Here is a 13275-nt window from a genome sequence, read left to right as displayed (position 1 = left end):
AAAAAAATTTCTGTATAGATCTGGTTCTTTGAGAAATAAGCATGTGCGTATTTACTGAACTCTCAGGTAGAAAAAAAGATGCTTAAGACTCTACAGCTGAGTCAAGCCTATTTTTGTGGGAAGGAAGGGGTCTGGGAAGAGGGGCCAAGATTAGGAAAGCAAATTCCTATGCCTCAAAATGAACCTTTTCCAAAGAGACCCTAATAATACTCCCAAACAAACTCACAGGTTACTACACAAATTTAGCAGTTAATTTTAAATATTATAATTCCTCCTTTTACTTATAAAACATTTGTGAAAATACATTAATGCCTAGATGATTATCTGCATTGCAATAATCTTAGTAATTATAATGAGTCAAAAAAACTTTATTCCTGAAGCACTACTGTCAGCATAATACAATAATAGAACAGAGTTTTTATTACACTTGGAAAAAGTAAAATATTATTTGGGTGGATACTGGCATTGTATGTGGTAAAGTTTTCTAAAACCAAATAATAAAATAAAATTATACAAAATTCTTGGTATTATTTGCTTTTCAAGACGGTAGTTTGAAACCTATTATAATTTTAGCATTAACCTCTAAATATAATGGTATTTAAGCTGTTCTAGGCTGTAGAAACCTAAGGAAAATTTTCAGTATCAAGTTGCAGAATAAAATTAAAAAGGCAGCAAAGAAGACTAACTAAAACAAATTACTTATAGGCTTGTGGACAGTGTTTAGCAATTTATGCATCTACCAACACTAAGGCTACTTAATTTTACATTCTCTCCCTCTAAAATATATATTAATTCTCTTTTACTGCAACAATCCCCATATTATGGCATTAAAATATAAATGCACTAAAAATCCAGAAATACTCCACAGTATACTATGGAAATCAAACACATATAAAACTACACACACACACACACACACACGGCTCTAAAGGGCTGCACATTACATTTCTTTTAGGTCATCTAATTTCATTTGTGCAGCAGCCTCCCCTCCCTGACGTGCCATTGCTTAGTTTAGGTTATACCTATAGATCATGCCTATTTTCTTTGCTACTTGGTTATGGCCAATGACATTTAACTTGGTAAGGAATGGAAAGAAGCACATTTATGAGTACCTGATATTTAATAATGTATAATTTTTTAAAGAATTTGCTTTCCATTCCAAGTAGTCCTCACCTGTTTGAACATCAATAACCATCTGATGGCCTCCTCTCATTCCTGGTCGGTTATCTTCTCCATCACCTGAAGCAGAAACAATATTTTCTTTAAATGAATACCACAGAACAACTGCATATCCAGAGTAACTTCATTCATAAGTCTGTAATGAGTAGTGAAAATAACACACACTTATTCTTTCAATATTAAGAATAAGAGGACTCGTAAGAGACATAATATGACATAACTAAGTTTATAATAATTATCTTGCTCTTTTTTTCTAATTGTTTTCAGGCTCTTAATGCAACTGGAAGCTACTTTCAACTTATTTAGGACCAATGCCATAAATCAGCAAAGACACAGGGTATTCCACAAAAATGTAAAATCTCTAAACTAGTGAAGTGACAAAGTGAAGATGGAAAACAATCACAGAACTAGATCACAGGTCTATAATTCCAGGCATGGTTTATTAGTATAATGAGCATAAAACTAGCTACTGAAAACTAAGATGCTAGCAAGTTTTACATTAATGATAATTTCCTCACTGTATTAATTTTGTGCCAATATTTCAGAAATCATCTCCCACATAATCTACCAACTATTTTATTTGAGTAGTACTGTCTGACAAAATGTAAGATTTGCTTCCCTTTGATTCTTATTTACATCACAAAGCTTAATAGGCAGGTTTAAATATAATCAGTGAAAATTTTAAACCTCTGAAGGAGAAAACTATTGCTTAACTTATATTTATCTTACTTTATATCAGATCTTTTATATATGAAGATATAACTTAATTTCAACGGTTCAAAAGGTACAGGATTCTAATGCCTTACTTGATGTAAACCAGAAAACCTGAGGTTTTCTTTGTAACTCTCCCATTAATTGAAATACTTTACTTTAGGTAATAACTTTCCCTGTATCAGCTTTCTCCTATGTAAAATAGGGAACATCCAATTTTTTTTTAAAATTGTGTTTTACAGGTAAAGGGCATTTTTATTTTTATTTTTTATTTATGTATTTTTTGGCCACGCCCTGCGGCATGCGGGATCTTAGTTCCCCAGCCAGGGATCAAACCCATGCCCCCTGCACTGGGAGCCCAGAGTCTTAACCACTGGACTGCCAGGGAAGTGCCGGGAACATCCAAATTTTTACTAATTCCACAGGGGTATTATGAAAAAGACTGAAATGTCAGTTCTTGTATATTATAAATAAGATGCAAAACTGAAGCTGTATTCAAGCACTAAACATTCAGAAGTTTCCTGCAAATTTTTTCTCCTTTTTAATAGCTAGGTTTAGAATTTACAGCTCATTATTATTGAAGTTTCGCCCTTTTCTTCCTTCTTCCCCCAATTAGTAAAGTCAGTATTACCACTTTCAAGAACAGATTAAGAGGGACTTCCCTGGTGGCACAGCGGTTAAGAATCCGCCTGCCAATGCAGGGGACACGGGTTCAATCCCTGGTCTGGGAAGATCCCACATGCCGCAGAGCAATTAAGCCCGTGCACCGCAACTACTGAAGCCCGCGTGGCTCTAGGGCCCGCCCGCGTGGCTCTAGGGCCCGCATGCTGCAACTACTGAAGCCTGAGCGCCTAGAGCCCATGCTATGCAACAAGAGAAGCTACCGCAATGAGAAGCCCGTGTACTGCAATGAAGAGTAGCCCCTGCTCACTGCAACTAGAGAAAGCCCGCATGCAGCAACGAAGACCCAATGCAGCCAAAAAAAAAAAAAAAAAAAAAAATTAAAAAGTAGGGACTTCCCTGGTGGTGCAGTGGTTAAGAATCCAGCTGCCAATGCGGGGGACACGGGTTTGAGCCCTGGTCTGGGAAGATCCCACATGCCGCAGAGCAACTAAGCCCGTGTGCCACAACTGCTGAGCCTGCTGCGCTCTAGAGCCCGCAAGCCACAACTACTGAGCCCACGTGCCACAACTGCTGAAGCCCGCGCACCTAGAGCCTGTGCTGCGCAACGAGAGAAGCCACCGCAATGAGAAGCCCGCACACTGCAACAAAGAGGAGCCCCCACTTGCCGCAACTAGAGAAAGCCCGCATGCAGCAAGGAAGACCCAACGCAGCCAAAAATAAGTAAAATAAATTTTTAAAATAAATAAATAAAAAATAAATAAAGAAGATATTTGATCATAAAAAAAAGAACAGACTGTCAGTATGTTTGCATTTTATATATTTAATTAATCCATTAGTTTTCAAATATACTAGTCTGTTTGCTACAACATGCACTTCTGAAGAAAATTACCTCATATATGACTGATAAAGCAGGAAAATGATGCTTATATAACTCAGAAATTATGGAGGTTCATAAGCAATTTTCTCCAGTATATTAATGTTTAACACTATTTGAGGAAAGCTTTCTCACACTTAAAATGAAGGCTTTAGCAATGTATGAAGACCACAGGAAAAAAGCTGACCATCCACAGAACTGCCTTCCTTTAATGCAAATAGTTGCATTAAAGAACTGCTACTCTTTCCACTGTATTAACCATCTGACAAAGCAGTGAGTGCAGATGAAGACGTGACAAAAACTTCCCCCATATGAAAAGATAGATTAATGAAGAATACCACACCCTAGGTCAGATTTTAAGTTTTGATAAAAATAGTCTTCATCAGAAGCAAATGTCCTTGAGGGTCTATAGCTCAAAGAAAGAAGAATGAGCCCCAGGGTTTAAAGCTCCAAAATCACTGTGATGCTCAATATAAATGCCTATAAAGATTTAAGTGTACTAGTATTTATTTTTATTAGAATTGTTATTTTTTATTATTAGTATCTGGTTATATTAGTTTTTATCATTAGTATCTGACTATAAAGTTCCACAGATTTAGAATGGTATGTCCCATTTCTACTTCTCTCATAAGCCCTATTAGCTTTTGTGAGCAATTTTGCAGAACTTTAGGTTTTTCAGGGACACATTTGGGATTACAACACAATAGCCTATAATTTTATAGTGTCTCTATAAAAGCAGTTTATGATGGTATTCTGTGTAAAAAATGCCCAACCTTCTGTTATAGCAATAAAACAAAAAGGTTTAAAAGAAAAATTTAATATAATAAACTTCCTCTGCCATCTAGTTGAGGAACCTATGTCTTGTTTTAAACACCTGCTTTTCATTAATAGGGTACAGTTAAACTTGAGCTACCTTCGGATACATGAAACTGGGACATTAAAGGAAAAGCACCCACAACCTAGAAGGTAGGACTTACCTTTGATGCTTTTGGGAATGATTTGACTCCATCGAGGCTTATATTCCTGTTGACTGATATACTGATTGAACAAGCCATCTGCAAATATCAAAGAATGAGAGAGAATTACACCTTAACAGCTTACACTTTTTATTACAGCAAAAAAGACCAAAATGTAGACGCCTGCATTAAAGAAAATTACTAATATGTCACTAATACAATAGCACATTTTCATAAAATGTGTCAGTTCAGTTTTTATGCTACCTCAAATATAAATAGCAAAGTATCAGATGACACAACCATGTAAACGAATTGTTTTAGTGGCAGCTCATACTAAACTTACTAAGTTTCCCCCATTTTTGTACTACTATACAAAAAAGCTAGAGAAGGAAATGGGAGCTCCAACAACTTTGGTCGAGGCCCTTGTCTTCAGGAAAAAAAACAACTAATCCTTTAAAGTGAAAATACCATTTTTAGAGTTTTCTTTGAGTACAAAACTACATAAAGATAAAAGTACCAGTAATAGTAATAGTATATTTATTGAATACTATATGTTAGAATCTGTGCTATCTTACTTATCTGATTTAATTCTAAAAACAGTCTTATGAATTGGGCATTATCATCTTCATTTTACAGATGTGGAAATGCATATTTAGAGAAATTAATGAATTTAACCCAAATCACACAGCTCTTGAGTGGTGGGGCTGGGACTCATTTTTCACTATGCTTTACTTACTTCATTAATAAATTCTAAATCTCCTTCTTAAGAGGAGTTGTTACAGTACAGTAACTAGTTGTTACACTAGGTACTACGATGGTCATGGAGACTGAACTCCCCACATACATCCATTCTACCCCAAATTATTATCAAGTCCTAATCCTGTGCCCCTCAACAAAGATTAGTTTAAGAACGGTATGAAACCCAATTCTGGCTAATGAAACATGAGGATCTCTGGCGGGGGGTCCGGGGGCCTTCAAGGAAATGTTTCCTTACTTTTAAATGACTCTACAGAGAAGAAAAATGTACTTTTGTTCCCCTGGAAATGTTCAGAATCTGTATGCAAATGTACATCCCTGCTATAGCCCATTTGTAGAGGTCTGATAATGAAATCAACTCTATAATGATGACAGGGCAGAGAGAGATGAAGAAACTGGATCACTGAATTGACTAACCATGAAATTTACCTTATCTCTGGACTTCTTGTTATATGATAAAATAACATTTCCTTACTTTTTAAACTAGGGTTTTCTTTTACATGAACCCAAACAGAAGATAATTTATAGAGTTACCTTTACTATAAATTCTGTCACTTGACTCTGATTTCAATCTGAATAAAGGATTCCCTTTTGCTTCATTTAGTCACTGAAAGCAAATACTTTTCCAAAGATTTTATAAGTAAAACTGTCTGTTCTCTGTGACTTGTGTACTTGCCAGAGACTGTGTAATTTACAAAAACCTCCCTAATTTCTTTCTTTTCTGGGTAATTATGAAACTCAGTCTTAACCACACCCTTCAGCTTTCAAGTCTTTCCAGATGGCTTTAACTGAAAACCTCTATCCCATAAACTCATCTAGTTTCTTTTTTTCTTTGCCCGTGGGACTTTAAAAAATTCTTGCAAAAAGAAAGTTCTCTCCTTCTTAAATTAGCACTCACAAATTAGCATTTATGTTTTAATTGTTAAAGTAAGGGGGAACAAGTGGATTCACAACTTATTTTTGTGAGAGTGTTTCTATCATATCACCTACTCCCCCATGGGCTTTTCTGACAATTCTTGCCCCATCCAGCCTACTCTGGCCAATACTGGTTTCCCATTACAAGAGCTGGAAATCTTTTCTTTTTTCAGATAAAATGTTGTGGGGCTCCTATTAATAGTAATGATAAGATGATAATAAAATATTAACCATAAATTTAGTATTATATAGAAGTAAAACACAGTAATTAAATTTTATTCCATTTTGTGAAAGGCACATAAAAGTTAAATGATCCTTTTTAAAAACCTTAAACAGAGAAGATAAAATTAATCAATATAAACAATGATTTTAAAATATTAATTCCACATAATGGCTAACTGAAGAGGAGAGAGAGAAAAAAGTAAAGATGGGAGTATATGGAGATGAGTAGAAAACTGAGGGAGATAAGAAAACTCAAGACATGAAAAATACAAAGCAAAAATAGAGACAATTAGAAAAGTAATAAATTTCATACTTTTTAATAGTGCCCAATTGCCATATTACCAAAGTGTCCCATACTAGTTAGTTACATGACTTTTGATAAGTCAAGCAAGTTCCTCATCTGCAAAACTGGTGTTTAAGAGTTGGATAGGGCCTGAGGTTCCTTCCAAATTGTGGCATACTAGGGTCCCACCACTGTTAGAACCAATATATTTACTCGAACTGTGTGTGTCTGGCTGATTCCACCTTATGTTCATCTAAGAAAAGTCTCCATCTCCTCTTTCCCCTTAAGTCTTCTGTGACTATTCTGAAAAAGAAATCACAATCCACTGGGGGAAATTCTTCTAAGAGCTCCTAAGGCAATAATCACAGGAACAGTTACAATCTGATGGATGACCCCATTCCTGATCTTTAAAGTCATTCTGAACACTGCAGGTAAAATTAAATTATCTAATTGTTTCTTCAACTAATCCTTCTATCCCCACTCTTAACTAACCTGAAAAACTTACAAATACTCTACCCATCAAGAGCTTCACAGTTTCTCTTCTAACAAACACAACTGTCCTATGAAAATATTGTCAGGAATTTTCAAGTAAAAAAAGCAAACTCTCAAACATTATACAATTTTTGTAAAATCATTTTGTAAACACACACACACAGATGAAAAGAAAAAACACTGACATACATCAAAAAGTTAAAAGTGATTTTCTTTGGTTGGCAGGATTAGGATGATTGTGATTTTTGGTTTTGGTTTTTGCCTTTGTACTTTTTTGTTTTCCCAATTTTTTTGCATTGAACTCTATTATTACTGGAAGAAAGGTCACAAAACAACTAGATATGTGGAATTCTTTTCTAAACTTTGGAAAAACTTTGTAACATATTGTTATTACCAATATAAACCATTTTCACATACTTTGTTACCCCTGAAATGTCTCTTCTTCACGGGTCACTAGACACATTCACGTTTCTACAAGCAGTGCTTTGTACACTGACATTAGCTTGTTTTAACAAGGACAAAGAGAGCTAAATATGCACAAAGGATTTATGATCAAGCATGCAGAGGAAATTACTTCCAAAATTTAAACATTAAGTAATCCAAACTTAAAATATTAGAAATTATGATGATTTTACACTAGATACAATTAATCTTCTCTTGAATAATGACAGTTAATAGCATAACGTCAGAGATGTTCAGTATATAATAAATGCTTAGATTGGAAAAAAGAGCAGGGGGTGGAGGGACTTTCCTAGCCACATGGTTGACGTTTCCTTTGAGTCATCTTAATGTTACTAAGTTCCTTACATTACAACAAACTGTACATAAAACTCCTACCTCCAATAAAGCACATTCCTCGTACATAATGGCACCCTGACAAGTCACACCAATCTTGTACAGTAGTCAAGCAAACATTAAAAAAAAAATTGCTTGGGGAACTTTTTGCCTCCTACTGTCTCAAGTAAATTCCTTTTCTCTTCACTAGTCTAAAGTTCACACAATTCTCTTTGATATCTCTTACTTTTCCTTGGAGACTATTAGAAAACCTGAAGAAAATTATTTCAATATAGCATTATCAAATCTGGAAGTAACTCTCTAAAAAGATCTCACCAAAGAAGAAAGAGTTGACTTTTATTGCATACTTACTGTGTGCAAGACATCACAAAGGTTAACTCATTTACTCCTTAAAATAAATCTACACAATGGTCATTATTAATTATTGCAAAGATTAGAAAATCAAGGTTCAGAGAAATTAATATCATGCCCAAAGACTCTAAACAAAAAGGTATAAAGCCCAATTCCAAAGTCCAAAATCTTTTCAACTCTTCATAGAATGCATGTAAATAAATATAAACACACACATATAACTAACACACAAATAATAGGTTTTAAATTACAATCTAAGATTACACACTATAATAACAGATATAGCAAAATTTACCTATTCAATAGCACTTCAGTAGACAGCAAAATTTACCTATTCAAAAGGAACACTGGGAAACATAACTCACCATACCAGATCATTCTACTGCAATATTAAACTGATTATAATAAAAGAGGGATAAAACTAAAACAGTTGAAATATATCATAGTTAATTATAATTTAAAGGAAAAAATGTAATCTCCCTCTTAAATAAAGACCTACTGGTAACTGTGGCTAAAGTTTACTTTTTATGTTTCGTTTCTTCTCTGGAACACTGGTTTGTCACTACTCTAGATCACTTTCTTACCTTAAGTATTCATGTCATCTGGAAGTTGTTCCAGACAACAAATGGCTAGTTTGAGAAGCTAGCTGTTCTACCAAAAACCAAAATAAAAACAAAAACAAAACAAAACACCTCTTTTGGAGAAATCCTGGCTTACCATAAGACACAAAAGCTAGAAACATAAATTCCAGCCTTCTCACACCTCTCTACACTACTATTCAACTCTATTTAATTAACTTCTTGATACTTTCATTTTATAATATTAAACCATCTAATCACTCAAAATAAAAAATGACTTAAAAAACTATGTTGCACTTTGCAGAGAAACATGATAAATTAAAGAATACCCTCATTTAATCTATTACAATACATGTTATTGCCTCTTGCCAGGGAAACTGGGTTGTCAATAAATAGTCCAGATCAGATCTGGAGCAAGTTATATTTAGTAGCTATTTTCAATGAAATAACATGCTTAAGAATCTACTTTCACGCTCTCAAACAGAAAAGTAGTAATATAATGTTTATTAATATAATGTTTTCTTGGTGAACAGTCATTTCAAGTGCTAAAGAAACTTTATTTTTTAATAGAACAAATTAAATTTTTCAAAATCAAACAGTCATAAGCTTGAAATCCTTGAGGTGATCAATAAAAATACTACAAACATTAAAGCAGGGTAAAGATTTTTTCAAAATACATTGCTTTCAGTTCCTTGTTTTAACGTTAAAGAACTCCCTTTCAAGGCCTAAAAACAAATGAAAAGCTGACACCTCTGCAGCCCAAATAATCTCCCCATGTTCCCTATATTTCTAATTCTTGAAAGGTCGCCTTTTGTTTGGTATGCTTACTTGCATATATTCTATATGATTCAGCAAAAAAACTGAGCTTTCTATTGAAACAATGACATTCTCATCTACAAAAATATGAAAACACCTCTTACATTGTTTTAAAAGTCTCAAAAGCAAAAAAGTAAGGCATTTAAATGTTTATGAACTATTTAAAAAAATTACTTCTGTATTTTAAGAACTCAGGCAGTTGCTAATATTTCTGTATGTCTACTTTTGACAAAAATCTAAAGCAGAAAATCAGAAGGGTCTGCCAAAAGTAAAACCATCCAAAAGAACTGAAAATATGACTTAGGAGAAATCACACTAAGACCTAGTTGCTAAGAATTTTCAAACTACTTAAAAGTCTCCCAATCTAATACCATCTCATTTTTCCCCTATGATTATGACTAAACACGTTTCATACAGTCCTAATTAGGCACAAGCTGTTCTTGTCTCTAATGGTGAAAGTACATGATTTTTTTAAAGAAAAAAAATATATTCAAGCCTCATCCAAGATTAAAAAAAAAAAAACAGCACAGAATACAGTACTGCTGCCTACATCGAAACTTTTATCAAACTGATTTTTCACCAACACAGAGATTTTTTTTTAAAGAGAAAACTAAAAATTCACTTACAGGTACAGCATAAAAAAGCTTTTTATAGTTCAAGAATAATAATGGCTGGGTAAAAAAGATTTTTTTAAAAATTATGCATTTCAGCAGTTTGATTAAATTCTGAAAAGAGAAGTACATGAATGATGACAATTTACATTACAACAATAAATATTGGGGAAACTGAACCAGTAAATATTTACTTGGATGGTAAAGCACGGTGGTAAGATGAACAGATTCAAATTTTAGCTCTGCCACTTACCAGCTATGCTGTCTTAGGCAAATTACTTAATCACTGACATTTATTAAATTGAAATAACAATAATGCTTACCTAGAAAGTAGGTACAAGAATTAAATTAATTCATATATAGTATTTATTAGAGTAGATGGCATATTGCCTTTGAATACATGAATAGTTATAATAATGAAGTAATATTTGGAACTATACTTGGCAAAAAACTAATAATTTTTTATGCACAAAATGAGAAATATGGTACAAAGGCAAACAGGAATTAAGAGAAGGAGGAGCAACTGAGGGGCAGGAATAATTTTTAAAAACTAGCTTGAAAGAGCTAGCCTTGAAGAATGAGTTGTAAGTGAATGGTGATAAAAAGGAAAAGTAATCAGGGAAGGGAATACAACATAAACAAAAGCACAAAGCCATGACCTAAATGGGAAGGAAATCCAAAAAAGAGGGGATATATGTATATGTATAGCTGATGCACTTTGCTGTACAGCAGAAACTAAAACAACATTGTTAGGCAACTATACTCCAATTAAAAAAAAGAAAAAAGCACAAAGGCATGAATGAACAGGAATTAGGGAAAGAAGCCATCTTTCAGGAAGCAGTCTGGTGAAAAAAAAAAAAAAGAGAGAGATTTTGCATTAGGAGTACTGCTGAGAAGAAACGGTGTCCCAAGAGAAAAGCAATACCATAAGGAAAAATCTTGCTGTTCTAGAACACAGTCTTAAGAACCTATTTAAAACAGGAACACCTCATTTCATTCAAAGATTAATAAAACTCAAAAACAACCAAGTCAGAATTTATATAAAGATATAAAAAGGAAAAGAAAAAAAAATTTAAGTGGCAAAAGAATCTGATTCAACAGAAAAATGTAGTCATGTAATTGATGAAAATGGCCAAATACTTTTCCATGAATATAAAAGTTAAGTAAGAAACTCCCTTTATAAAACATGAGCACAAATTAGAGATATAAACAGAAAACAGAGATATAAATAGTTGGAAGAGATATGGTATGACAACAAAGATAAATAAAACATGAATGTCAGAGTCGAAGGAAAAGAGGAAGAAAAACAAAACGAATACATAACAGAAATGAAGACCAAGATAAGAAGGAAAGAGAACACTATTAACAATATAGTAATGGAAAAGAGAGAAAGAATTTAGAGAAGGTTGAAAAATTAAACATAAATATGCAATTAAAATGAGAAAATAAAAGATATACATCTAACTGAAAGAAAACAAAAATACATAATAGTTAACAGGGTCACCACACTGGAGTTGCCCTGTTTATAGAACTATAAAATAATCTAAAACGAAGATATGTTTAATATATTTAAATATTTAAACAGCCATAGGCAAAAAGAGAGATTGCATTCAAAAGAGCAATAGTTGAAACTGGCAACAATGGAAACTGGTTAACAGTGAAATGACATCCAAAATGTATTTGTCGAAGATAACTGTCAATCTAGAATTCTATACCCAGCGAAAATATCCTTCAAGAAAAGAGACAAATTTTCAAGCAAACAAAAACTGAGAGAATTAATCTGCATTAGAAGAAATGCTAAAGGATGTGCTTAAGGCAGAAGGAATATGATCTTAGGTATAAAATCAAAGATTCAAATAGTAGTGAAGAGCAAAAAAATTAGTAAATATTTGGGTAAAATTAATGGACACTGTATAAAACAAGAATAGTAATATCTCCTAGGGTCTTTGAATATGGTATCAAAATAAAGAACAACAATAGCATATGAGTTGGAAGGTAAGTAGATGGGAGTTCAAAGTCTGCTAAGTCCTTGTACTGATAAATTTTGTTAAGTATGTATATTTGTGGTTATTTATAAGACTCACCATAAGTAAAATACAGAGTGTGTTACTTCCAAATAAATAAAGAAAAAAATGAAAAGATTAAAAAGTTTAAAAAGGTAAGAGACAACAACCAAAAATAAGAAATAAAGGACATGACAAAATATATTAAGTAAAATGGTAGGTTTGAACCCATATATTTACCAGTAATTCAATCATGTAAATGAAATAAATGTTCAAATCAAAAGAAGCAGAGTTTTTAAAAAACAACTAAATTTACAACAGATACTTCTTCAAAAAAAGGATACAGAAAGTTTGAAATTAAAAGATGGAAAAAGATATGTTATGTAAATACCAAATGAAAGCAGATATATTAATGTAAGACAATTTACAACTTAAGGCAACAACATTAGTAGAGATAAAAACACACTTAAAGATAAAAGATTTCATTCAAAATAAAAGAATTTAAAATTTGTATGCATCTAGAAACATAGCTTCAAAATATACGAAGCAAAAACTGACAAAATTATAAGAAGAGAAAATTCCATAATCATAGTAGGAAGTGTTAACACATTTTTCTTAGTAATTGAGAGAATGACAGAAAACATTATTGGTAAAGCAGATTTATGCAACATGATTAGCAAACCGGACCAACTGGACATATATAGAACATTGCAGTAACAACTAAAGAACTGGATTTCTGTCTAAGTGTACCTAATATGTTTATAAAAATTGACCAAAGTGGGCCATATGGTAAGTCTTATCAAATTTCAAAGAATTGGAATAGTACAAAATATGTACTCTGACCACTATGCATTTGTGCCAGAAATCAGTAATGAGGAAAAGAGCCAGAAAATCTTTATGTATTTGGAAATTAAAAACTATATTTCTATATAACTATGACTCACAAAAGAGCAATATCATTTCCTAGTGAAATTACTGAACTGGACAAAAATGAAAACACTTCATAGCACAACTGAAATATAAGAAGAAGGAAATTTATATCCTTTAATGCATATATGGGGAAATAACAAAGTCTGAAAATTAATAAGCTAAGCATCAATCTCAATAAA

The 13275-nt window shown here is 32.9% G+C and overlaps 1 protein-coding gene across 4 annotated transcripts in view; it reads right to left on the bottom strand.

The window, feature by feature from the left end:
* The window catches only part of MKLN1 (muskelin 1), a 333033-nt gene that overhangs the window by 77950 nt on the left and 241808 nt on the right, over positions 1-13275 (bottom strand). For all 4 annotated transcript variants that reach the window (XM_082472980.1, XM_082472979.1, XM_082472981.1 and 1 more), the window contains 2 exons: positions 4366-4443; positions 1174-1239 (listed from right to left, as the gene is read on the bottom strand). In XM_082472980.1, the coding sequence (XP_082329106.1) occupies positions 1174-1239; positions 4366-4443 (144 nt within the window). The remainder of the gene's footprint in view (positions 1-1173; positions 1240-4365; positions 4444-13275) is intronic.

The sequence above is a fragment of the Balaenoptera physalus genome (assembly GCF_965194825.1).
Source record: "Balaenoptera physalus genome assembly, chromosome: 8".
In the NCBI taxonomy this organism is placed as follows: domain Eukaryota; kingdom Metazoa; phylum Chordata; class Mammalia; order Artiodactyla; family Balaenopteridae; genus Balaenoptera; species Balaenoptera physalus.
Note: the sequence above shows the minus strand (reverse complement) of the source record. Positions and strands in the feature narration are given on the sequence as shown.